Here is a 27,950-nt window from a genome sequence, read left to right as displayed (position 1 = left end):
CTAATTTAGCCTTTGAAAAATCTGCATCTCTATTTTTAAAGCAGGACATTTCAGCCTAAAACTACCACTTAGCTCCTGGAAACTTTCTTGGTTGTAGCTGAATTTCTCATAAAAATAAGTCTTTAACTTCAAGAAAAAAAATCTTTTCTCCTATTGTCACTTTTGATATAGCTAGGGAAACAATTTATAAAAAGACCTTAAAGTAAATCATTTAAAAACCCCTGTGGAAATGTTGGGAGAGAATCCACACACTCTCTTCTTTCTTACTCCGTCTGCATTGACTGTTACTCAAGAATAGTGTTTACCCTGGAACCTGTTGATCAGGAAATGGGATGTGTGCTTAAGTATGAAAAATGAGTCTGTTTTCCCAAGGTACTGCTGAAACTATAAAAGGATCATTAAGCGCTGAAAATGTAAATAAGAGGGCAGCCTTCATTTGTGTGTCTAACTTTAACTTGCTTAATTAAACTGCAATAATGACAGTTTTTCAGAATAGGGTCTTCTATGATGCAGGAGGAATAAATATCAACCGAATTTAGAATTGGACAGTTATGAAATATCCAACATGTGTTTTCTGTTTAATTTCATGAATTATCATTACTAAAACTCTGTATGGATACAAAATTCTCTTCATTGGTTGAAAGCTGGACGCTTAGTATTTCTCCTACTATTATGCCCAAATGAGCAGGTGTGTTGAGTGTTCCGAGGATAGTTACCTTAACGTAGGAAAAAGCTGTCGAAGTAAAAATCGCCAAGGCCTTGGGAAGAGGTAGTGCATAACCAGAAGCTCTGTGAAGCTGATTTGAAGATGGTTAATGATACTGTTTCATTGGTAAGATTTGGAGCATATTCTCATGCCTGCTGACGTCTGCTCTATGGGATTTTTCTAAGTGAGAAAGCCTTGTTTGTAAATGTGTATTTGCTGGTTTGATCTTAGTCATGGGAAACTTCCAGTCTTTGATCTTGTGGCATGTTATCAAGTTCAAGCAGAGTCTCTCTCAAAGACCTTTTTTTTTTTCCTTTAAGATTTTTACTTTCAGGAACCTCCCTTTTTTACTCCATCCATCCTCCATCCCTCAATTCCAAAACAGTGGTTAATAATGGTAGCTACTGATGGTTGAGTTCCTAGGGCATGTCAATAAGTATTGTATTTTCCACACATTCTCTTTTAATCTTTACCATAACCAAGCTATATAAAGAATCCAGAGAAAGGGAGGTTAATTTGCTTGCCCAGTGATTTTAGACCAGGAAAGCCCAAAGGTGGATGGGAAGGAGGGGTCTCCAGGCTGGAGTCTGATTGCACCCACTCCACTTTCCACATGCTTCCTTTGTGAGTAAGCTCCCCCCACTGCCATCTAGACTTATTTTATATTGATTTGTTTATAAATAAAAAACAATATTGGAGAAATATTTTTTTTAGATATTCAAATCTAGGCTTTTTATATTTCAAATATGTGCTGTTAACCACTATGCTATACTATTGCTTCCTGGCTACCCTCAGTCTTAGAAAATGTTAGTGAAATCTTGCCATATTAATATAGCAACTGACTGAAATTCTTTGGATTCTTATCCACTTTGGACCTTTACCAAGGCATTTAGTTAGAGAATGGCTGTATGGTGGTTTTACATGTAAAGCAGAAGTGTTGATGCATTTTACTTTTTTTGTGACCGTAGATTCAAGTGACCATCGGGCATATGCCACTTTCTTGGGTGTCTTTACATATTGATACTCAGTTTGTCTTTTCTGAACATTACGTTATCCTCAGAGGATATGGAGTTTAGCAATAGTTCCACTTGTTATGCCAGGGAACTTAAAAAACACTGAAGCTTAAGACCTGCTGCCAAAGATTCTGATGTCACGGTTCTAGTTGTCACTAAAGTATTATTTTAATTGGGCTGACTTCTCTTTAAATATTCAGTGATCCTTTTTTTTTTTTTTTTTTTTTACTCTAATGTGGAAGCATTATTTCTGAGCCATACCTCAAATAAAATATTTTACAATTAAGGAGCAGATAGTCTCCAGATATAACCTGGAAAAAGAGTACACAGATGACTTACTTGGTCCATTTATCCTGGAAGCATCTTATTTGTCTTGTTCTCTTTAAGACTGGGAGGGGTAGCCCCACCTCCTGGCAAGAAAACCAACCAAGGAAGTTGGCCCATTAAACCAGCTGAGGCTACTGGATTGAGGAAACCCCATTCTAAGGAGCTTCTCCACTTTTCCTTCCAGAAACTCTTTCTTTCCTTCCTCGTGGGCCAGTCTCTTTGCTGACTCTGGTTTGACTCCTCTAAGGTGTCTGTTCTTTGGCTACTTACTGCCAGATAGGCTTTGAGCGAACTAGTCCTTTGCAAGACATTCTCCACTTTCCTTTAACCTCTGGCTCTTGAAAAACTTAGTTGGAGTTAGAAGACACATTGAGCAATGCAGAGATCCCCTCTACTTCATTTTGGGTTGGTTCACTGGACAGAGGCTAGAGTTTGGTAGACCCTGTGTAGACAAAGCAGAAGGCTCTGCCTGAGGAGGTGCAGGCATTGATGGGTTGAGGGGTCTTAAGCCATTTGAATATGCCAGCTGAAGCCAGGAAGAACATGGAGGAGGAAGAAGGAAGTCCCAATGAGTTTTCTGTAAATGCCTGGGCACTTTAAGAATTTCCTTGTAAGTTGAGATCCAAAAGGAAAACCAGCAAATTTCCCTACCCCAGCATGGGATCAGATTTACTTACACGGGTATTTCTTAGGAATAATAAAACAACTTCAGTTCATTCTGTCTGTGTGTATGTATGTGTGTGTGCCTGTGTGTCTGCATCAACAGGACCCGTTTGATGAGGTGCCTCCTGTCACATACCGTTACTGCTGTTTACCTGGGAACGGCAGAGCCACTGAGCTGTCGTCACGATATAACAGGGTTCAGACTTACAGTGATCATCAAAATTTCCTTTGGTTCTAATGTGATCAGCAAGCATTCATATAAGAGACATTTCTGCTTTCTTGTAGCTTACTTAATCTCTGATCCTTTCTATTTTTTATCACCATAAATTGTCATCTCCGAAAAAATTTTCCAGTTGGAAACATACTAGCTCTTCCCTTTATAGAACTCATTAGTCAGTACCATGCACTGTTTTAACGAAGCTATGCCACTAACCCCATTCAGATAGGGAAGAGAAGGTAAACGCACAGTTCAACAAAGTGAAGGTCATACGTACTTTGTAAAACTAAGCAAACTTCTACTGTGGCAGCTTCTTTAAAATTTATTATCACTTTGGTTAACGTATATTGAATATCTGCTACATTCTACTATGCTGCTTCATATTTAATAATAGTAATTACACCGTGGTTGTAACCTAGTACTGTTATTTATCAGTCTACTGACTCGGTGATACAAAACTTGCTTATGTATGGCTTGCAAACTTGTGTTTTCTTGTTCTTGTTCCTTCCTGCTTTCGGGGTCTGTTTTGCTTCATTAATGATGTATGTTTTTGCCCTCAGTTGTGTCTAGCATGCCATAAAGCTAGATGTCCACAAATGCATGAAATGATCAAAATGTCCCTTACGAAACTCCTCACTGCCCTGTGTCTTCGTGCATTCCCTGGCGATCAGGGGCCTGTGGCTTTTCACAAGGTATTTGACTTGCCCTTTGAGCCTCTGGCAGAGGTGCAGGACTGAGGCTTTTTAAGTGTCAGTTCTGCACCACGAAAGCAAAGGGCATGGGGAGACAGAACTGATACAGGATATATGAAAAGAAGAAACTGATAAGCTCCTTTTCCAGAAACTCAGCCTGACTTTGGACATGGTGTTCTCTGAGCTTCTCTGTTTCAATGTGCTCATCTTAGCACTGCCCTGAGGTATAGGAAGAAAAACATTCACAAAGTGAAAAATCACTGGTCTTGAATTACAATGAGGTTTATAAGGGGAAACGTAATTCTGCAAACCTTTCGGATTTACCAATTTATTATTAATATAGCAAGTTAAAGGAACTTTTCTTTAGAAGATGTCAGGATAACTGATAAAGCATTTCTTTCTGAGTACCTAAAGAGAGTGATATTATCAGATACATGATCTTTTTTTTTTTTTTTTTTTCCTGTTTTTTGCAGTACCTGGGCCTCTCACTGTTGTGGCCTCTCCCGTTGCGGAGCACAGGCTCCAGACGCGCGGGCTCAGCAGCCATGGCTCACGGGCCCAGCCGCTCCGCGGCATGTGGGATCTTCCCGGACCGGGGCACGAACCCGCGTCCCCTGCATCGGCAGGCGGACTCTCAACCACTGCGCCACCAGGGAAGCCCCATGATCATTTTTATATTTAAAAGGATACCCTTTTGTCATATTCCATATTTATACTCCCAACTTTAGTAGAATGAGATCCTTAGGTTAATCTTTTTTTTTTTAAGCAGACTAAACATGCCTATCTTTTCCCTTAATAAAACGCCTCTTGCAATAAGTCATTTCCAGTGTTGTACGTGTAGTAATAGCACCGAAACATTAAAAATGGTGGTAACATTAAAACTCAAAGAAATGCATTTGTTACTTGTGAAGTTCATCTGTTTACAGCACTGTTTGTGTTGCTTCAAATCCAGTTCTTCATGTGTGCTTTCTTTCTTGGGTCTAAAGGGACTGATAGAGTTTTTTAAGCAGGATATATAGATGGCTCTCAGTATTCAGGAATACCATGTTTATGTTAAGTGTATAGTTCAGCTCTCCAGATAGCTACTCTCATCTTTAGTGCATCTAAGGCTTAAAATTTCCCCTTAAATTTATAATGTCAGAGCTTAGAGATTTAAAGATCAACAGTTATAAAGATTTCTTGGGAGAGTATAAGATTTAAAAAAAACTGTTAAATCCTAAGGTATAAATAGTATGAGTGTGCCTGATTACACTGTGGAGAATTTGATTTCATCAACGTGAAATACCTCACTCAGATGTATTTTCACAGTTTTTAAACTATTTCATCACATGCAAAAGTAAAAGCCTTTCAAGATTAAAACATGTTTTTTTCTAAGTATGTATAAATTGTACCTTCAGGTACATTATAATCCACGATTGTTTAAGAAAATGAATTTAAAACTGATATACCCTAAATGGTAGTTGGAAAAACAAATATTTTGGAACTTGCTCTTAGTTTCTAACGTAAAATGAATTAATCTAAGCCAACTTCCAAATACACTGTTGAGTTTTCAATGCTCGTTTGGAATATTAAGCATTCAATAGAAGATAAATTAAACTGTTAGAAAATATTTACTTTTACCTAGTTAATTTTACCAAGAAGGTTATTATAATGAGGCCGGGCAGAAAGGTCGCGCTTAAGCAGTAGCAGCAACAAAGGTTAACATTTAGTTTCTCTCTTGTTTCAGTTATCAATCATCAAATTAAATTTGCCATTTGGGTGAGAACCCTGTATTTTCCTTGTAGATAGTCTTGGAGTTACTCCTAGAAAAATAATTTAGGTACATTAAATCCCCCTTTTTTTCTTTTCGTGGGACTAAATATGCTTGGAAAATGGAAAGGATAACATATCTTATGCAGAGGAAAAAGTGGGCAAATTTAAAGCATGCATTTATTGTCAATGCCCATTCCTATAGCTTCCAAAGGAATTAGAGGCAATAAAATCTGAAAAGTCATGCCATTTAACATCAACATCATCATCAAATGAGAGATTTTTTTTTCCCCCCAAATTGGGACTTCTCCATGCAGCAGCCATCAGGGAGTCTTCTCATGTTCAGCTAGACATTCAGACTCACAAGACCCAACTAGACCACAACTGGCGTTATGTTCACTTAGCAGGATATAGGACAGGAAACAGAAGTAGGTTAACGGCAGGCATTTATCTTTCACAGGAGTCCTTGCTGCAGTCCAGAGGCTAGTTGCTGGCTCTCAAATGTCAGCTTAGGAGCAAAAAGATGAGAGCCACCCTTGTGGGTACAGAGTCACCTTGGCTTAGCCTCCGCAGGTTTCAACTATGTAGGAACTAATAATCTGTAACAACTGCATGAGTTCAGCTGGCAGAGGTCCGAGAGGGTGTGATCAATGACAGCAGTCACCCAGAGAAACTCCTCACCCGGTTTTTATAGTTCGTTCACAGTTCTCCGAATTCAGATGCAGCTTAGTAATCGGGGGACATTTTTACCCTAAGCCATGCTGCCTAGTAACACAGCTAACTGTCCCACTTCTATCAGGTTTCCAAAAGAACACAGCTGGAGACTTAATCCAAGGTCAAACTTGTTTATAGAGGAGAAAGGGTTTCATTAACCCTTTCCCCACACTTCATAACTCTGGAGTTAAATTCTGTTCCTGTTTTGTCATGGAGAGAACTTTTCCTGATTAATTTCTAGCCACCTGAGTTTGTTCTAGGTAGAATTATTTGGCATATCTAAAAATCACTAATTTGCATTCTTCTGTGATACTCAGAATAATAAGCTTCTAAGAGTGATAATCTTTAGGGAAAGATTACTTTTCCTATATGATTAAAAACAAATTCCCAGGGATTTAAAATACATATTTAGTAGTACTCATTGACAACTAGTCTTAAATCAGGCTGACTTTCTATTTAAATGAGAGATTTAACATCCTCTCCAATTAATTCCAAAGCATGTTGGTAATGAACTGATATCTACAGATCGTGTATGTTGCTGTCTTATTTCTTTACCAGGTGTGCATTGAAACATACATATGTAGCTGTCACCAGCGTAGTATAAACACTGCTGTGCGGGCAACTCTCAGTCAAATGCTGAGTGACTTGACTTTACAGTTACGACAAAGGCAGGAGAATACGGTGAGCCTCTCGGTACCCACACTGTTCATCCCGGTCTTGCCAGTGTCTCTGTGTAACCGCATGCTGAGTGTCCCACGTCCTATATGCTTTCCCCTCCCCCTGCCAGGGCTGCTTCCTACTGAAACATTAGGAAGGGCTGGCTTGGTTCAGAAGAACATTTATTTATATAAATTAAACTCTTTAAATGTGTCTTTGCCTGTTTCACTCCAAAGCTTGGAGAGTTATTTTTCCTTATGGTTTTGGTCATGTTTTTAGTCATTAATTTAAAATTCACTTTTCTTTTAAAATCATGTTTTAAACATCTCTGATTGAACAATTTTATTTAAAATATTTTGATGTATTAACAAACAAGTAAATTCAGAATTAAGAAAAATTACTAGCAGTTAATTAATTACATGCTTTGAGGCTTGGTGTATATGTTTCTGTTTATGAAATAAAAGGCTGGGGCAGGAGGTTTTCTTCACCTGCTGGTGCCATCAGGGAAAAAGCTGAATTTGTCTTCTCTCTGTCATCAAAGCCCACTCGAGCTTTTTGCTCTGAACTTCAGGAGTTTGTCTAAAATGAGCATTCCTGGGAAAAATATAACATATACAGCTTCTTGTATATGTTATCTCCTGGGAATGTTAATTGAGGAGATGATTCCTCTTCAAAATTGGTGTTTTAAAAAAAAATGCCTCTAATAATTCAGATTAAACTTCTTTTAAAATCTGCAAGAAGTATTCCGAAATGAACACTTTATGAGTTATTTTTTAGAATAGGAAATCTCAATGGCAATCCAGAATATCTCAGAAATTAATTTTACAGAAATGAAGAGTTCATTTCTAATTTTTAACTTCAATTATTTTATAATTTTTAGAAAATCATGGCGTTGAGTGAAACCTTAGAGATTATCTGGTCAAATTCTTTTATTCCTCAGAAAAACAGCTGGGGAAGATGAAGCCCAGAGAGATGAAATTGAAATCTAAAATTAATGAGCATATCAGTGAAGGAGCCAGAACAAAAGCCCTAGTCTCCTTACTGACTCCCAGTCCAGGTTATTAATATGCAGTCTGGCAGCCAGTGTTTTTTTGTTTTTTGTTTAAATCCACCAATCTGAAAAAACAAATACTGATTTTCTTTTCTGTTTGCTATATCTAAAGCCCAAGTTTTTATTAAAAATGGTTTAAACTTGAGATATTTTTATTATATTAGCTTACTCTTTGTTAAAAACGATTTCATTTATACTAAGGTTTTGCATATGACGGTATAGATATATTAGTTTAAAAGAAATTCAAATCTATAAGCAGAAAGCATTAAGAGAAAAAAGTTTCTTAATGGAAACGAAGCTAAGATGTTGAGAGTCCTGATACTAGTATATTATCATGTTCCATCCTTGCTAAATGGCAACATGATGGGAAATACTATAACACTAATGCTTTAAGATGAAGCATTTAAATGAAACTTTGTAGTTTCAAAGAGATTTCAATTATGATAGTTTATTTCGTTATATTTTTAAATTTTTAAGTAGGAGAATTTGGGGTTTTAAGTAAAACGACTCAGCTTTTTAGCTTATCTTACTCTTCTGTAACAATGGTGACAGATATAGTTGTAGAGGTCTGGATAAAAGGACAGGGTTGTCTGCCTCTGTCCTAGGTACTGTGTGGCTAATCAACCTTCTGGTCCCCCTCATCACTGACCATCTGGACTCACCGCATTGGGAGGCAAGATCCCAAACGAGATAGAAAATGAGTGTTTCCTGTTAATTTCCTTTCTATTACTCATTAGATCCCTGGAGATGTTTTTGTGTCCCAGAAAATCATGATTCTCAGGATGCTAATATTTGAAGCACTTAGGATGTTTAGTAGAGGGAGACATAACTTTTGCCACCTAAGAATGGTTATTTTTTTTTAAAGAAAAGCTATTAAAGGAGAGTGGTCCCTAGGAATGGTGAGGCTCACTCTAAGTAGGCTGCATGTTCTCCCATGGGACACTTAGCATTACTCGCAGAAGACGTGCATAGTGCTTAGCATGACCCATCACCGGAAAGACGTCATGGGCCATCTCAGAATTAGAAAGACTTAAACAGAGTGGAAAGAAGATACATCTAGAATGCCAAAAGCTTAGCATGAAGTGTATCTTCAACTTAATGTCTAGCCCCTCCCAACCCCTACTCCCAGGGCCAGATTACTCAGTTTGATTTTGTAGCCTCAGAAACCCTGAGTTATTATCGAGCTTTAGTTTTGAATTCTTTCGATGACAAAAGCCATTGTTAAATTGTTGTTACTCATTTTAAAAAGAAACAAAATGCCACATGTAAATATGCGGGGGGGGGGGGGGGGTAGGTGGTAGTGGTTCTCCTATCCGTAAAAATGATTCAGATGGATTTCTTCCAGAAAATGTTGTTCTGAACTTAATATTTATCCATGTGCTGAGCTGTAGGTGCTAACATAGCATTTCCCAAAACGCTGTAGAAGTTGCTGAGCTTGCAAATTTATGAACAGAGAAGAGTAGAAATACATGCCTGTAACAAGTTTTAAAATGATCAGTGCTATGCTATGATTTATATCTGGTAGTTAATTGGCATGGAAATGCCTTCTGTTTATCTCCCAATGCTATGAGGTGGGGAGACTGAAGGGTTGCCTTCCTGCTCTCAGCTCAGTAGTCACTGAATTATCCCTACCACGGGAAATAATCTTACTACCAGTAAATGTCTTTTCCTTCCTATTCTCCCTTCCCTCCAGGTTCTGTCTCTACCCTGATAGTTCCAGATCTACTAGAGATGGCCTAGAGGGTCAGTCTGGTCAGTCAGAAATTAATACACTCCCCCATCAATTAGCAATCTGGTGCTTCTGACCCGCAGTCATCTTGGACGACTTGTATGTTGATGTCCAGGAACCTGATTCTTCTTACGATTAAGAATCTGTATTCATTAGGTGCCAGTCAGAGTGCAGTCTGTGACCTTGGGACAAATTGTTTTTTTTGTGCAAAGAGAACGCATCTGTTTAGGCAGGTATTGCCTCAGGTCATAGCCCTGCAGCATCCAGGAATGATCAAGGGCACGGTGGGCCTTAAACTTCCAGGGGGTTGTGGACTCTTGAATGAGTTATTTTTGGAACTGATAACTCAGTTCAGACATCACAGCCTTTTCATAAGTACCATGAGTAATGAAATGCTATCAAGAGCCGGAGGGTGCGCCTAGGTAAGTTAGCAGAGCCCAGAGCACTCAGATGACACTTTGTTTCCTAAAACTTTCCGTTGTTTAACAGTCGGGATTTTTCTTGCCTGAATCTCCTAATTGTCCTGTGTGTGTCTCCCTTACTAGATAATTGAAAACCCGGATGTACCGCAGGAATTCAGGAGTCAAGGTATTGGATTTGATTTCTGTGCATTCAGTTTAAAAAGCCGATGTAAAAACACCTACTATGTGCTTGGGGTGGGGATGTAACGCTGAGTAAAAGCTCTCGGGTTAGTTCCCCGTTCTCCTTGGAGGCTCTGCTTAGCTTTAGTCAGCTGTTGTTTCCTTCTGTTCCTACACCCTCTGCCAACCATACTTGTCCCTGCTCCAGCTGTGTCAAGGAAATTAACTCTTCACACACCTTCCTGCTGGAAGCTAGTTTTTGTAGTTACAACAGTCTTCACGAAGTCAGGTTCATTATTTCACCTGAAGGGTATTTGTGAAACACCGAGTTTTTGACATGAAAAATGAGTCACCTCACAGGGAAGGACAGACAGCCCAGTTTCAGTAGCAGGTGAAATCAAGGTAAGGAACTTTCTTTCTGACCCACAGGACAGGAAAAAATAAAGGTCCGCGTACAACAGACAAGCACTTTGACTTCTTCAAAATGTTTGATGGTATTGTTTTCTGAAAGAGATATGAAAAATTCAAATTATCTGATTGAAATACTGAAATAGAATTTTTATTTTGAATTTTATTCAGTAATTTTTAAAATGTTGGAAAAAATCTGCTTTTCTTTGATATTTTTGCCAGTTAATAATGGGGAAAGGGGGGAGCGGGGTAGAGAGAAGATGAAAAAGACCAGGGAATGAAACAGAAAGAAGTAGCTAAACAGCCACAGTTAGAAAAAGAATAAATGAAAGGAAAATGACTGCTTTAAGTCATTTTCTAAAGCATCACATTAGCATGTTGTTTTAGTCACATCCTCCTGCATTCTTGGGCTGCAGCATCCTTTCACCTTTTGAAGCTCTCAGTGGTATACTCCAAGATTTTCCACCAGTCTCTTCCTCTTTTGGCTCTTGCAGTTCCCATAATGTCTTCCTTTAACGTAGGATGATTTTATAAACTAAAAAAGGAGGTCAAAGTCCTCTTGGTTAAGGATGCATCTTTAAAATCTATATCAGTAAAAAAATTGATGGACTCATTTGAAATTTACCTAAAATTGAGTTTCAAGACTACTTGTGGGTTTTATTTATTTTAAACTATCTTTTATCATCGTACTTTATCATTTCTCAATTTGTTCCTGCATTTAAAATATTAAATTCTGAGGATCAGCCGTTTATCATTCCCTTGCCTTCCTCCAATTTTATTTTTATTTTCCTTCTTACACTCTTGCCATTTTTTCTCCATCTTCTCTGACCTCATGGTCATTCATTCATTCATTCATTCTATACATCCATCAAACACTTGGGCACATTTGTATAGCTCTCCACAGGTTTTTATTTAAAAAAAAAACAAAGCAAATGCTTCCACTGGTTACTTCACTTGGCCCAACAGAGCTGGGACTTCATTATTATTTGTCGCATCTTGCCGAAGGCTAAACTGAAGCTTACCCAAGCTCACACAGTCAGCAAACTGTGGACCAGTACTTGAACAGATTCCAAATTTCAGCCTTTTTCCAATACACTTCGGTGCTTCTGTGGGAGTTTTGTTGCTAGATTCTGGACACAAACATGTTTGAAAGGAAAAGTTTTTCTGACCGTGGCTGTTGCTCCTTTAACAGTGAAGACCGCGTACCCTGAGGATGCTGGACAAATAGCTAAAATAGGTGAAGATGGTGACTAACTTATTTTGCCTCCTTTCCCTAGTTTCCTAGTATGAAAAGCCCATCTTTCTTCCATGCCACCATATTTTCTCTCTCTGGGATACAGCTCAAGTCTGCTCAGGAGACCCAGAAACTGAAGAGGTCAGAATAAGGGATACATGTGTAGTCTGCTGGCCTAAATATTGATAAAATTGTTATCGATTGTGTTGTTCCTTAAATTAACCAAATCTTTTTTGTTAAGTGTGAGTGAATTTTACTTATAATGAATAGTCTATTATTTCCTTCCTGGATTGTCTTGAGTGTTTTACTTTGGAAAGGACTGATGGGATAATCAGTCCTTTAATTCTTTTCTGTGACCCTTTTGGTGACCTGAGGAAGGCTCAGCAGTCCTGAAAGTATCAAAAGCAGAAGATGGGAAGGACTGTTGAGGAAGCCTATAGTGCCCCCTGCCGATGTCTAATGCCTGTCACCTCCTCTGTTTGAAGGGTCAACAGTAGAGTCCCTCTGTGATGACCTTGTCTCTGTGCTCACTGTTCTGTGTGAGAAGCTCCAAGCTGCCATCAAGTAAGTGCCTTCAACACTGGTGCTCTGATTCGTTAACGGACTATTTCTGAAGTAACTTTTGCCTGCAGCATCACTTAAAGTTGCAGAGCATAGGGACAGTGGTTCCCACCACCCAGTTGGTATTCACTGAGCAGTTCACTGTCTTTCCTGAGACATGTGTTTAGTGATCTTAGGCAAGCCCACATGACCAAATACGATTACTGAAGGATGTAATTTTCTGATGAGAAAAAGGGAAAACAATACCTTGCAGAAGAGTTAATCCCTTGAGCATGGAGGTGAGTGGAAAAAATGTTGGCTAAGAGCTAGTTGATACGAGGGCCAGTCCTAACCTGGCATGTCCCAGGTCTGTGGCTCCAGATGAGCCTTCTCATCCAGCTATTGCACTTTCCTCCTCTGCTAAATGGCCAGGTTGGGCTGTGTGATCTTTTCTATTTCTTCTAACATCTCCTGAGCCTGTGAGCTCACACACCTATCTTTAAAAAGAATGTGTTATTCTGATTTTTATATACTTTTCATTTATTTGCATGACAGTTTAATCAGTGATATTAGTTCATTTGTGACATCCACTGCTCCAACTCTCCATGCAGTAAGTTGATAACTTCTGCATCTGTAGTAAAGACAAATCATAAAAAGGCCAGACTTTGCCAAGGTGAGATGAAAGTCTCTACCAGCTACATATTATAACTAACTGCAACATTCTACAACATGGTAGGATTCTGAAGTGCCTTTTGAGTTGGGAAAGACACATTAAACTATTGTTACTGGTAACTAGAGTAATTGATAATTCAGAAAACTTTTGCTTATAGAATTTTATGTGTGGTAATGAGCTACGAGAAACTGTCCAGTTGCAGACACGAACGAGCTCTCTCACTTTGCTGGAAACACCGCAGAAATTTGTTTTTGTTGTTTTTGTTTCTTCATAAACTCAGGATTATTTTTAAGCTAGGCTTAAAACTACTCTTTAAAAGTTGTTGCCGAATAGTCTCTACTTCAATTTATCTATCATTCCTCCAGGTCACCTGCATATTTTAACCAAATTAAGCTCAATTTATATCAGGCACTAAAAAAATGAAGAGATTTATTTAATACATAGGTAGTACAAACCAAAACGAAATAGTGCTTAACTTCTTCCACCCCCCACCCTCAAGTTTCTCCCACCCCAGGACCCTAGGCAGGCTGCAGGTATGGGCATTATTTTTCCTTCGGGGGGAATGTACATGGAATGTACCTGGCTGCTCCCGTGCCCCACTCAGTTCCCCTCTTCCTGGCCATGGAGAGTTGGAGCACTAGGGCTGGGATTCAGATGAGCACCCTGACCTGTAGGCTGTAACCCCAGCCACGGTGACCCCATCTATAGGGGCCCTGTGCTGCCTGATTTCTTTGGGACAGTCCCAGGCTGTGCCCGTTGTGTATGATTACAATCACCCTCCTTTACTCTCAACAGTGTCCAGGCTGGGATAGGTTATATATCCACTCTACCCATCCATGCCCAGGGTTTAGATCTCTTCCAGTGCTAACTTCTCACCACCCCTGCCCAGGTCCCGTCCATCTTGGCAGAGCCAGCTGTTAGAGCTGGAATATGTTTCTCATTGGCTTGTTTTCTCCTGAGAGACAATCAGAGTTTAATTACTATTGGCTCAACTGCAATATCTTTGTTGGATTACCTGGGATAAAACCCCCGTTAGGCCCCTTACTAGCTCTTGACTTTGGGCAAAGAGCTCAACCACCCTAAGCTTATTGATCCTATAATTAATTATTATTAGCACGTTATAATTTTATTATGTTATAATAATATTTATAATAAAATAACGTTATAATGTTAATTATATTTGTAATATAATTTTAATATTGATATGCTTAATGATTATTCAAAATATTTTAAATTTGCATTATAATCGTTATAATCTAGTAATATATATAATATTAGTAATATAAAATATGTTAGGGTTTTTGTAAGGATTGAATGAGAAAATTAACCTAAAAGACTGTCAGTGCCCACCAACCCAAGATCACCAGGAACATCTGAGGTTAACAGAATTAGGGTTATTAACTTGCTGCAGTAGGGGAGCCTGTACACTATGCGAGCGATAGGACATCCAGTAAAAGGGTGGGTGTTAGGAATTGTTATAGGATTTGAACCTGAGTTAGGTAATTTGGTGCGGATTAAAGGAATTGGGGGTTCTGTTCAAGGACTGGCTACTGTCAGAAAGCAAGGGGCAATTCTAGCATTGAGCATCCTAGTTTTCATCTAGCTGACAAGAGGGCCAGATGGGAGCCAGCGTTGTCACTGGAGAAGCAGCAGGAGTCACTTACAGGGGAGGATAATATTTGGTCATTTTTGTAACTGTACAGATTTTTTTAAAAATTTCTGTTCAGATGTGATTGCCAGTTTGCTTTCATCTTGTTACATCATCATTGTGGAGAGTCCTCATCTGATGTTAACATTCTGTGCAGTTGTTTCTGTTCCCCAGGGGAACACACAGCTGGCTGGTAGCAACTAGTAAGATGGCTGTTGCCAGCTGTCAAGGATTCTTCTTCTTGGCCCACCCCTTCAGGTCTTAGCCTTGTCGGGGAATAAAACAAAGACCACCGAAATTTTGAAAAACTTAAAGGCTATGTTCATTACTGTGCTGACAAGGGAAAACTAATAAACTATTTTTTTCTGAGTAGTTTGCTAAGGGAAAAATCTAAAATTTTTAAGTGCTAATAATAGTTCATGGTAATTATGCCATTAATAATTTTAAATAGCCATCAGGAGAAGTTAGAACAAGTCTGTAGGTCTATAAATGATACCATTGTTCATTGGTCCAGAAAGAGCCTTTAGCAAAGTCTAGTAAGGACCTGCCCGGCATCTGGGGTTCATTTAGCTCATGGTTCTTTAAAACCTGGATGGCTCTAATGTCACCTACAGGGACCCCTACCTTAAACAGTCCAAAGTGACGCTTATTGTATAATTATTATTAAAGACACTCATATCGATATCTTCTAGGAAGTACCGGTATAAGTGGAATTTTTTTTTTTTTTTACTGTACAGCACATAATAAATATTTGATAAATATTAGCTCTAAAATAGCTTGTTTGCTTTCAGAATTATCAGTGCTAATTCTAGTTGGTGATGCATTTAGGAACACTGAGTTTCTTACATTAGAAATTTGACTGAAGGTTGTTGGGAAAATACAATGCACAAACGTACATTACAAATGCTCACATATGTGTATTAGAAACTAAAGGTCATACATTTCTATCAGTCACTGAAAAAATGAAAACGTTTCTAAACCATATAATTCAGGGATAGGCTTTAAATGGAAAAAAAAATAACTCACGTGACATGCATATGGTTTTCTAGGATTTCTCATTGGACATTGGATCAAAGATGGCTTTAGGCATATTGTTATAGAGCTTAATGATTTTTATAGGATTCTCATAGTCTTGCTTGTTTTTTCAAAGCAATTTCCTTATCATAATTCTGCCTCTGGAGACTCCTCTCCTTGTTTGGTTATGGCCTTTCCCATCACGGTTCCATTGCCCTAAGATGGGGGTTCTATTACTGCAGAAGCTGGGGTGCAGTGGGCTTAGTGCAGCTTCACTGGGAGACATTTAACACCCCCTAGTCAGATAAAACCATGCCCTTGGTTGCTCTCACTCTGGTGGTTCTATTAATTCTCCTTAAATTTTCACATCTATATAGTTTCTTCTGATTTTACTACTTTAACTCCTTTTATTTCCATTGGCTAAACTTGACTCCTCTCCTACCTTCTAAGTAGGTTCTCTTCCTCTGAAACCACACCACGGTCATTACTTCCCACCCAATATCCATTCCCAAAATCAACGCCGGTATACCTCACAGGTCTTTAGCTCTGTAGGGGTATGTACTCATGATATGTTCAGTCTCTCAGGAGAAATCAGAAAATGCATTCAGGCACACAGGTTAACTCACATGCCTCGGAGATGCGGTATTAATAGAGCTCTATATTAGGCAAGTTGAGTTACGTGATGCTGTTTAAATCCAAGAATTTTTGGAAGGATACTTGGGATTAGAAAGATACTTTTTCATTCTCTGCCCGTTGGTTTCCCACCACCCTCTCCCCACTTCCCTCTCTTCTCAGTACAGAATGTCGGAGAGGAATCTATACTGAGACATCTTGGAATCAATGAGGCGAGGCTGAGCCTTCATATTGTGTATTCTAATTCCATTCCACTCCTTATGCAACTCCCTCTCTCCTTTTTCTAACTAAATTTGAACCTGTTTCTAAGGGAGGCAAAATCAAAATAGTTCAAAGCGAAACAAAATTTTAAGAACTCCAGAAATCGAGGATGTGCTGCCAGGTTGCTGTCACAGTAACCCTGCCAGGGCTGCACTGCTCCTCCTTCACGGACCACTGGTCTACCCACGAGAGTTGTTCTCTGTGGATCATGGGCCTGGGAGGAAATCCAGAGACGAGCAGAGAGTGAGACCAGTAGGTGCTCAACCTGTTCAAACAAAAGACCAGACAAAGTGACTCACAGCCCTCCTAAGTAGGCAGATGTTCCCTAGTGTGTGCTGAAAGGGTTGGCTAGTTTCTAGGCTCCTTTCTGCCCTGTGCGTCTCACAGATTCGTCTGTCTATAGTCAGACAAATATGAAACGTACACACTGTGCACACACATATGTGTATCTAGTGAGAGGCATGCATGGAAGGTGCCCCTCTAATGACATGACGCGTGCCAGGCCACGAGTACTCATTTTTCCGGACTGCAGCAGCCCACAGAAAAGCTGCCGCATTCAGTCTCCAAGGAGACTCCCAGGCCAGTTTCCTTGGCAATGAGCTCTCTCTGTCACCAAGTCTGATGCCTTGGGGTTGCCATATTGCTGCAGCACGCTTTGCTGATATGTACTCATAGGGAACTTGACTGCTTGTAGCTTTTCTCTGGGTTTATTTCCAGTGATTTCAGAAACTGAGTCTCTTTATTGTTTATAGTTATTTTAGTTTTGTGATGTTCGACTGACAGTTTGAAAGGTAGACATTTTTCAGTAAGGGCATTTAATAATTATTTTTCTTAATTATGAGTCAAGTGATTGGTCAGAAAGACCACCCACCTGGATTTTAATACTTTCTGGTGGATTAGGCAAAAAACTTAATCCAGCTATAAAAATGTGCATCCCATACACTTATCTGTTTTTTTTAAATCTGGTTCTATTGAGGAACCCCATAGTAATAATTATGAGAAAAATAATTCACCTGTTGAAAAACCATGCTGCTTTCAAAAAAATAAAGAAGAAAAGCCAAATGCAAGTTAGTAAAGCATTAATCATCTAAAAGATATCATGGTACAATAAAACATCTGAGACATATTTAGACAATTAAACATATTAAAAATTAATATTTCTGGAATGAACTGTGGACTTTAGGCAATATATCAATATTTGTTCATTAATGGTAGCTGTTAATTTGTTCATTAATGGTAAGATGTTAATAACATCTTTACCAGGATAAACCACGTGCAGGGGTGGGTAAAATATGGTCACTTTCCATACCATATTCAGTTTATCTGTTAAATCTAAAACTGTTCTAAAAAGTAAGGTTTATTCCAGAAAAATCATCCTAACTGTATTAGTTTGTTGGGGCCCCCATAACAAAGTACCACAAACCAAGTGGCTTCAACAAGAGAAATGTATTGTCTCGTGCTTCTGGAGGCTGGAGATTGGAGATCATGATGTCAGCAGAGTTGGTTCCTTCTCAGGGCTGGGAGGCCTCGCTCTTTGGCTTGTAGACGACCGTCTTCTCCACATGTCTCTTCACATTGTCTTCCTTCCATATGTATCTTCTCTGTGTCCTAATTTCCCTGTTTTATAAGGACACCAGTCATATTGGATTAGGATCTACCCTAATAACTTCAATTTAACTTGGTTACCTGTGTAAGGTCCCAACTCCAAATAAGACCATTTCTGAGGTGCCAGGGGTTAGGACCTCAGCATATGAAAGGCGGGGGGGGGGGGGCACAAGTCAACCCATAACACTACCAATGCCCCCTACCCCAAAATTAACACACTGTGGTACCTAACATTTTCCCAAGTGTTTTCCACACGTCACCTCTTTAGTTTCGCCTTTACCTTGTGTGCATTTGTATGTTGGTTCTGTTCCTCTGCAGTGACAGTCAGCAGCTGCAGCTTCTGTACCTGGAGTGCGTTCTGTCCGTGCTCAGTAGCTCCTCCTCCTCCATGCGGCTGCACAGAGGCTTCACGGACCTCATCTGGTGAGTGCTCATCCAGACGCCAACCCCTGCTCCACCCCAACCTGGGAGGCTTGCTCGCTCTAGCTGGGTCTGCGGGTCCCTTCCCAGGGCATCCATGCCTCACTGGCCATTTCATCTCTGTGTAAATATATTAGAGGGAAAGTAAGGAGATAGCTTTGCTTATATGCACCAGACGAAGCTACAGAGAGAAAGGGGAGAGAAAGCGATAATTATTGTAACAAACTATGCCTCCCAAGGCCCTTTTGCATTTTGTTTCCATCGTAGGATCATGAGAGCCTACGTTCTAAATCATATAAAGGCACCAGAGGGTTGCACAGGCGAGGCGATTCACCTTCGCCAAAACTGGACCTTCTTCTCAGCCTCACCCTGGTACTTTCTCCATCTCAACCTGAATACTAGTCTCTTAATCATAGTCAGAGATTCACACAAGTGACAGGACCCTCAGGCAGCCAGCTAGCTGCTCTGGGTTCCTGCGCTTATTGACAGGGAGAAAGTCGAATGCTATGTATATGATATGTGTCAGAATTTTAAACTAACTTCTCAAATGAGGAGTATAAATAACTTTGTTATTTATAGTAAAATGACACTTCATAACTAAGTTAGCATTTTGAGTCCATTTTCCTCACATAAGATGATTTCTAATGCTTCTCTTGATATTTTATGTAGTTAACCCCAGCTTGAATTATGAGGCAAAGTATTCTGTTGATATCCCCAGGAGTGATGAGGAGTCAGGGAACGCTGGGGCAGAAGGTAGCCAGAAGAAGGAGCAGTAAAGAGCCCAACTCTTGTCTTTTTTTTTTTTTTTTTTGCGGTACACGGGCCTCTCACTGTTGCAGCCTCTCCCGTTGCGGAGCACAGGCTCCGGACACGCAGGCTCAGCGGCCATAGCTCACGGGCCCAGCCGCTCCGCGGCACGTGGGATCTTCCCGGACCGGGGCACGAACCCGTGTCCCCTGCATCGGCAGGCGGACTCTCAACCACTGCGCCACCAGGGAAGCCCTTACTTGTCATTTTTAAGGCACCTGGCATTTACCCTCAGGATAGTATTCGTATTTTATCATTCGGCTTGTAGGGAAACTTTCCTTTCTTCTCGTTCTCTTCTCAGGAAAAACCTTTGCCCTGCTCTCATCGTGATCCTGGGCAATCCAGTTCATGACAAAACTATCACCTCTGCTCATAGCAGCAACACGAGTACCAGCATCGAATCGGACTCTGCGTCTCCAGGGGTTTCTGACCACGGCCGGGGGTCAGGCTGCTCCTCCACCGCACCAGCCCTCAGTGGGCCCGTGGCTCGGACCATCTATTACATCGCAGCTGAGCTGGTCCGGCTGGTGGGGTCAGTGGACTCCATGAAGCCCGTGCTGCAGTCGCTCTATCACCGCGTGCTGCTTTATCCCCCACCCCAGCACCGGGTGGAAGCCATCAAAATAATGAAAGAGGTAGGGAGGCAGTGAAGGATGCCACCAGGTCTGCCAAGAGGGGCTGAGCACCGTGTCTTGCACAAAGGAAGTACTTAGAAAATGTTTGTCAGTCACCTGCTGGAACTTAATTGCTTCTGTACAGTATCCGGTAACAAATAGTATCTTTAGCACTGGGGGCTGTGTGTGCATGTGTTGGGCTAAGGGGGTGTTGATAAGTGCTCACTGAAGCAAAGCCATTTGATAATTTTAACTACATGCATCTGACTGGACCCCAGGCTGAGCTTTCATTTTGCTCCCTCAGGTACTGTCTGTGCAGATGTCTATGTGTTTTGGTTTTTGGGTTTTTTGAATTTTATTTATTTTTTTATACAGCAGGTACTTATTAGTTATCCATTTTGTACACATCAGTGTATACATGCCAATCGCAATCGCCCAATTCATCACACCACCACCCGCACCCCCCGCCGCTTTTCCCCCTTGGTGTCCATACATTTGTTCTCTACATCCGTGTCTCAGTCTCTGCCCTGCAAACGGGTTCACCTGTACCATTTTTCTAGGTTCCACATATATGCGTTAATGTACAATATTTGTTTTTCTCTTTCTGACTTACTTCACTCTGTATGACAGTTGCTAGCTCCATCCACGTCTCTACAAATGACCCAATTTCGTTCCTTTTTATGGCTGAGCAATATTCCAGTGTATCTGTGGACCACATCTTCTTTATCCATTCGTTTGTTGATGGGCATTGAGGTTGCTTCCATGACCTGGCTATTGTAAATATTGCTGCATGAACATTGGGGTGCATGTGTGGTTTTGAATTACAGTTTTCTCTGGGTATATGCCCAGTAGTGGGATTGCAGGGACATACGGTAACTCTATTTTTAGTTTTTTAAGGAACCTCCTTACTGTTCTCCATAGTGGCTGTATCAATTTACATTCCTCCCAACAGTGCAAGAGGGTTCCTTTCCTCCACACCCTCTCCAGCATTTGTCGTTTGTGGATTTTCTGATGATGCCCATTCTGACTGGTGTGAGGTGATACCTCATTGTAGTTTTGATTTGCATTTCTCTGATAATTAGTGATGTTGAGCAGTTTTTCATGTGCTTCTTGGCCATCTGTGTGTCTTCTTTGGAGAAATGTCTATTTAGGTCTTCTGCCCATTTTTGGATTGGGGTGTATGTTTTTTTAATATTGAGCTGCATGAGCTGTTTATATATTTTGGAGATTAATCCTTTGTCCGTTGATTCATTTGTAAATATTTTCTCCCATTCTGAGGGTTGTTTTTTCATCTTGTTTATGGTTTCCTTTGCTGTGCAAAAGCTTTTAAGTTTCATTAGGTCCCATTTGTTTATTTTTCTTTTATTTCCATTACTCTAGGAGGTGGCTCAAAAAAGATCTTGCTGTGATTTATGTCAAAGAGTGTCCTTCCTATGTTTTCCTCTAAGAGTTTTATAGTGTCTGGTCTTACATTTAGGTCTCTAATCCATTTTGAGTTTATTTTTGTGTGTGTGGTGTTAGGGACTGTTCTAATTTCAGTCTTTTACATGTAGCTGTCCAGTTTTCCCAGCACCACTTATTGAAGAGACTGTCTTTTCTCCATTGTATATCCTTGCCTCCTTTGTCATAGATTAGTTGACCATAGGTGTGTGGGTTTATCTCTGGGCTTTCTATCCTGTTCCATTCATCTATATTTCTATTGTTGTGCCGGTACCATGTTGCCTTGATTACTGTAGCTTTGTAGTATAGTCTGTAGTCAGGGAGGCTGATTCCTCGAGCTCAGCTTTTTTCCCCGCAAGACTGCTTTGGCTATTCGGGGTCTTTTGTGTCTCCATACAAATTTTAAGATTTTTTTGTTCTGGTTCTGTAAAAAAAAATGCCATTGGTAATTTGATAGGGATTGCACTGAATCTGTAGATTGCTTTGGGTAGTATAGTCATTTTCACAATATTCATTCTTCCAATCCAAGAATATGGTATATCTCTCCATCTGTTTGTATCATCTTTAATTTCTTCCATTAGTGTCTTACAGTTTTCTGCATATAGGTCTTTTGTCTCCCTAGGTAGGTTTATTCCTAGGTATTTTATTCTTTTTGTTGCAATGGTAAATGGGAGTGTTTCCTTAATTTCTCTTTCAGATTTTCATCATTAGTGTATAGGAATGCAAGAGATTTCTGTGCATTAATTTTGTATCCTACAACTTTACCAAATTCATTGATTAGCTCTAGTAGTTTTCTAGTGGCATCTTAGGATTCTCTATGTATACTATCATGTCATCTGCAAACAGTGACAGTTTTACTTCTGCTTTTCCAATTTGTGTTCCTTTTATTTCTTTTTCTTCTCTGATTGCCATGGCTAGGACTTCCAAAACTATGTTGAATAATAGTGGTGAGGGTGGACATCCTTGTCTTGTTCCTGATCTTAGAGGAAATGCTTTCAGTTTTTTACCATTGAGAATGATGTTTGCTGTGCATTTCTCTTATATAGCCTTTATTATGTTGAGGTAGGTTCCCTCTGTGCCCACTTTCTGGAGAGTTTTTATCATAAATGGGTGTTGAATTTTGTTAAAAGCTTTTTCTGTATCTATTGAGATGATCATATAGTTTTTCTTCTTCAGTTTGTTAATATGATGTATGACATTGATTGATTTGCATATATTGAAGAATCCTTGCATTCCTGGGATAAATCCCACTGATCATGGTGTATGATCCTTTTAATGTGTTGTTGGATTCTGTTTGCTAGTATTTTGTTGAGGGTTTTTGCCTCTGTATTCATCAGTGATATTGGTCTGTAATTTTCTTTTTTTGTAGTATCTTTGTCTGGTTTTAGGATCAGGGTGATGGTGGCCTCACAGAATGAGTTTGGGGTGTTCCTTCCTCCGAAATTTTTTGGAAGAGCTTGAGAAGGATGGGTGTTAGCTGTTCTCTAAATGTTTGACAGAATTCACCTGTGAAGACATCTGGTCCTGGACTTTTGTTTGTTGAAAGATTCTTAATCACAGTTTCAATTTCATACTTGTGATTGGTCTGTTCATATTTTCTATTTCTTCCTGGTTCAGTCTTGGAAGGTTATACCTTTCTAAGAATTTGTCAGTTACTTCCAGGTTTTCCATTTTATTGGCATAGAGTTGCTTGTAGTAGTCTCTTAGGATGCTTTGTATTTCTGCGGTGTCTGTTGTAACTTCTCCTTTTTCATTTCTCATTTTATTGATTTGAGTCCTCTCCCTCTTTTTCTTGATAAGTCTGGCTATGGTTTATCAATTTTGTTTATCTTCTCAAAGAACCAGCTTTTAGTTTTATTGATCTTTGCAATTGTTTTCTTTGTTTCTGTTTCATTTATTTCTGCTCTGATCTTTATGATTTCTTTGATTCTCCTAACTTTGGGTTTGTTAGTTGTTCTTTCTCTATTTCCTTTAGGTGTACATTAGATTGTTTATTTGAGATTTTTCTTTTTTCTTGAGGTAGGCTTATATAGCTATAAACTTCCCTTTTAGAACTGCTTTATGCCGCATCCCATAGGTTTTGGATCATTGTGTTTTCATTATCAATTGTCTCTGGATATTTTTTGATTTCCTCTTTGATTTCTTCAGTGATCTCTTGGTTATTTAGTAATGTATTGTTTAGCCTCCATGTGTTTGTGTTTTTTACGTTTTTTTCCCTGTGGAAAAAAGCATAGTGTTGTGGTCAGAAAAGATGCCTGATATGATTTTAATTTTCTTAAATTTACTGAGGCTTGATTTTTGACCCAAGATGTGATCCATCCTGGAGAATGTTCCGTGCACACTTGAGAAGAAAGTTTAATCTGCTGTTTTTGGATGGAATGTCTTATAAATATCAATTAAATCTATCTGGTCTGTTGTGTCATCTAAAGCTTCTGTTTCCTTATTAATTTTCTGTCTGGAAGATCTGTCCATTAGTGTAAGTGAGGTGTTAAAGTCCCCCACTATTATTGTGTTACTGTTGATTTCCTCTTTTATAGCTGTTAGCAGTTGCCTTATGTATTGAGGTGCTCCTATGTTGGGCGCATATATTGTTATATCTTTTTCTTGGATTGATACCTTGATCATTATGTAGTGTCTTTCCTTGTCTCTTGTAACATTATTTTTTTTTGTTTTTGTTCCTTGAGGTACACGGGCCTCTCAGTGCTGTGGCCTCTCCGTTGCAGAGCACAGGCTCCGGACGTGCAGGCTCAGCGGCCATGGCTCATGGGCCCAGCCGCTCCGTGGCATGTGGGATCCTCCCAGACCGGGGCATGAACCCGCGTCCCCTGCATTGGCAGGTGGACTTTCAACCACTGCGCCACCAGGGAAGCCCTAACATTCTTTATTTTAAAGTCTCTTTTATCTGATATGAGTATTGCTACTCAAGCTTTCTTTTGATTTCCATTTGCATGGAATCTCTTTTTCCATCCCCTCACTTTCAGTCTATATGTGTCCCTAGGTCTGAAGTGGGTCTCCTGTAGACAGCATATATATGGGTTTTGTTTTTGTATACATTCAGCAAGCCTGAGTCCTTTGGTTGGAGCATTTAATCCATTCACGTTTACAGTAATTATCCATATGTATGTTCCTATTACCATTTTCTTAATTGTTTTGGGTTTGTTTTTGTAGATCCTTTTCTTCTCTTGTGTTTCCCACTTAGAGAAGTTCCTTTAGCAGTTGTTGTAGAGCTGGTTTGGTGGTGCTGAATTCTCTTAGGTTTTGCTTTTCTGTAAAGCTTTGGATTTCTCCATTGAATCTGAATGAGATCCTTGCCGGGTAGAGTAATCTTGGTTGTAGGTTCTTCCCGTTCATCACTTTAAGTATATCATGCCACTCCCTTCTGGCTTGCAGAGTTTCTGCTGAGAAATCACCTGTTAACCTTATGGGAATTCTCTTGTATGTTATTTGTCATTTTTCCCTTGCTGCTTTGAATAATTTTTCTTTGTCTTTAATTTTTGCCAATTTGATTACTATGTGTCTCGGCGTGTTTCTCCTTGGGTTTATCCTGTATGGGACTCTCTGCGCTCCTGGACTTGGGTGGCTATTTCCTTTCCCATGTTAGGGAAGTTTTTGACTATAATCTCTTCAAATATTTTCTCTGGTCCTTTCTCTCTCTCTTCTCCTTCTGGGACCCCTGTAATGGGAATGTTGTTGCGTTTAATGTTGTCCCAGAGGTCTCTTAGGCTGTCTTCATTTCTTTTCATTCTCTTCTCTTTAATGTGTTCCGCAGCATTGAATTCCACCATTCTGTCTTCCAGGTCACTTATCCGTTCTGCCTCAGTTATTCTGCTATTGATTCCTTCTAGTGTATTTCTCATTTCAGTTATTGTATTGTTCATCTCTGTTTGTTTGTTCTTTAATTCTTTTAGGTCTTTGTTAAGCATGTTTACATCTTCTCGATCTTTGCCTCTATTCTTTTTCCAAGGTCCTGGATCATCTTCACTATCATTATTCTGAATTCTTTTTCTGGAAGGTTGCCTATCTCCACTTCATTTAGTTGTTTTTCTGGGGTTTTATCTTTTTCCTTCATCTGGTACATAGCCCTCTGCCTTTTCATTTTGTCTATCTTTCTATGAATGTGGTTTTTGTTCCACAGGCTGCAGGATTGTAGTTCCTCTTGCTTCTGCTGTCTGCCCTCTGGTGGATGAGGCTATCTAAGAGGCTTGTGCAAGTTTCCTGATGGGAGGGGGACTGGTGGTGGGTAGAGCTGACTGTTGCTCTGGTGGGCAGAACTCAGTAAAACTTTAATCCGATTGACTGCTGATGGGTGGGGCTGGGTTCCGTCCCTGTTGGTTGTTTGGCCTGAGGCATCTGGCACTGGAGCCTACCTGGGCTCTATTGTGGGGCTAATGGCGGACTCTGGGAGGGCTCACGCCAAGGAGTACTTCCCAGAACTTCTCCTGCCAGTTTCCTTGTCCTCACGGTGGGACAGAACCACCCCACTCCTCTGCAGGAGACCCTCCAACACTAGCAGGTAGGTCTGGTTCAGTCTCCTGTGGGGTCACTGCTCCTTCCCCTGGGTCCTGATGCACACACTACTTTGTGTTTGCCCTCCAAGAGTGGGGTCTCTGTTTCCCCCAGTCCTGTCGAAGTCCTGCAGTCAAATCCTGCTAGCCTCCAAAGTCTGATTCTCTAGGAATTCCTCCTCCCATTGCCAGAGCCCCAGCCTTCGGTAGCCTTACGTGGGGCTCTGAATCTTCAATCCAGTGGGTGGAGTTCTGTGGTATAAGTGTTCTCCAGTTTGTGAGTCACTCACCGGGCAGTTAATGGGATTTGATTTTATTGTGATTGCTTGTGTGCCTCCTACTGTCTCACTGCGGCTTCTCATTTGTCTTTGGATGTGGGGTATCATTTTTGGTGTGTTCCAGTGTTTTCCTGTCGATGATTGTTCACCAGTTAGTTGTGATTCCAGTGTTGTCACAAGAGGGAGTGAGAGCGTGTCCTTCTGCTCTGCCATCTTACTAATCAGTGTATAGATTCTTATAAATTTTTTAAGTGCTGACAAAAATGTAGACTTTGATTATAAGGCATCAGTATACCATTGCTGGTGTACTTTATCTTTGTAGCTTTTTCTCCAAACTCCAGAGGCCCCCACAGGTGTATATGTTTATTCACTTTTGCCAGAATTGGATTTCAAAATGATTTCATACTCAGCTTATACATTACCCCAAAAAGAAAGTTTTCCCTTCCACAAAGAAACTAAGACTTCAAGGGGTCAAATGATTTGCCCAGGGTCAAAAGAAAGAGAAAGAGTGCAGATCTCCATCTGACCCTAAGCCTGTGGTCTTCCCTACACACATTTCTCACTGGACTTGATTTTCATATTACAATGCAGATGATTCTAGCGACTCCTTTCCTAGCACTGGTTCAGCTACCCCTTTAATGAACCTGGGTCTGAGTCAAGGTATGAATCCTCTCTCTGCCACTTATCAGCTAGGTTATAGTAGCTAAATCATTTAACTCTGAACTTAACCATTTTATTATCTGTACATAGTGGCAGTATTCCAAAGATTGCCAGTTCAAAATGCAGTAAAGTTTGTATAAGTACTTTGTGAGTCTATAAAGTGATAAACATCTGGTAAACTTATTGCTACCCTGAGGAAGAGAAAAACATACAGAGGCTGAAAACAGCTGGTTCTCATCACCTCCTGCCTGAAGCAGTGCACCCTTCGACCTGGTTTCCTTGACTCCTGCCTGTCTTTTTTTCTTCCTTTTATTTTCCTGGACTTAATGTTTGTAAATCGCCACTGTTAATTTTCCACTCTTTAATGGTGCCTATTGCCTCTCCATCAAGCTTGAAATACTCTGCCCAGTTTCCAGATCTGGCATCATTCTCATGTCCCGTCATTTCCCAGGATGGACCCTCATTCCATCTAATTGACCCTGCTTTGTTCAATTTCTACTTTCCTGCTTCTGTTCTAGCTCCCCCTGTTCTGTGCCCATTGGCCACACTTCCACTTCACCCAGTTAAATGGTTGATCACAATAAGCTAGGCAGACACTGCTGGCACTTCATATTAGCTTATTTACAAACTCCCTTAGGGATATAATATTATGCCCATTTTCCAGATGGGGAAACTGAGGCTACATGAGGAGAGGTTTACTTGCCCAGAGTCCTTGTGAGCAGTATGCCTAAAACATAAACCCAGATGTTCTAATTACAGCTGCCTCTCTGTTAACATCCTCTTTCTTTATGGCTCTGCTTCCTCAGGCCATTGATTTCGCTCTTCTGTAAATCCCATCCCACCATTTAGCAATTGATTATATGTCTCATCACACTGACTGCTTCACAGTACAATGTGGAACAAGCTTCTTGTCTCCCTAAATATAGTTTTGTATACATTGTTTTTGTGTGTTCCCCTGGTACCTAACACTACAGTGCTTGAATGAGAATAAGTGTACATTTTAACTGAATGACGGAGAAACCCGAAGACAGAATATCTGCCAACAGGGTGTTTTGAAGCAGCAGCATCCCTTCTTTCCCCCTCAGAGTTGACAGGCACTGGAGAGATTATT

At 40.1% G+C, this 27,950-nt stretch overlaps 1 protein-coding gene across 1 annotated transcript in view; it reads left to right on the top strand.

Annotated features, from left to right (window-relative positions):
- Positions 1-27,950, top strand: part of ARFGEF3 (ARFGEF family member 3) — a 182,477-nt gene that overhangs the window by 77,437 nt on the left and 77,090 nt on the right. The window contains exons 6-10 of the mRNA XM_065888865.1: positions 6,640-6,762; positions 10,064-10,106; positions 12,227-12,305; positions 18,434-18,538; positions 19,644-19,977. Coding sequence (XP_065744937.1) covers positions 6,640-6,762; positions 10,064-10,106; positions 12,227-12,305; positions 18,434-18,538; positions 19,644-19,977 — 684 coding nt within the window. The remainder of the gene's footprint in view (positions 1-6,639; positions 6,763-10,063; positions 10,107-12,226; positions 12,306-18,433; positions 18,539-19,643; positions 19,978-27,950) is intronic.

The sequence above is a fragment of the Phocoena phocoena genome, chromosome 12 (genome assembly GCF_963924675.1).
Source record: "Phocoena phocoena chromosome 12, mPhoPho1.1, whole genome shotgun sequence".
NCBI lineage: Eukaryota > Metazoa > Chordata > Mammalia > Artiodactyla > Phocoenidae > Phocoena > Phocoena phocoena.
The sequence above is the reverse complement of the archived record's forward strand: the minus strand, read 5'-3'. Positions and strand labels throughout refer to the sequence as shown.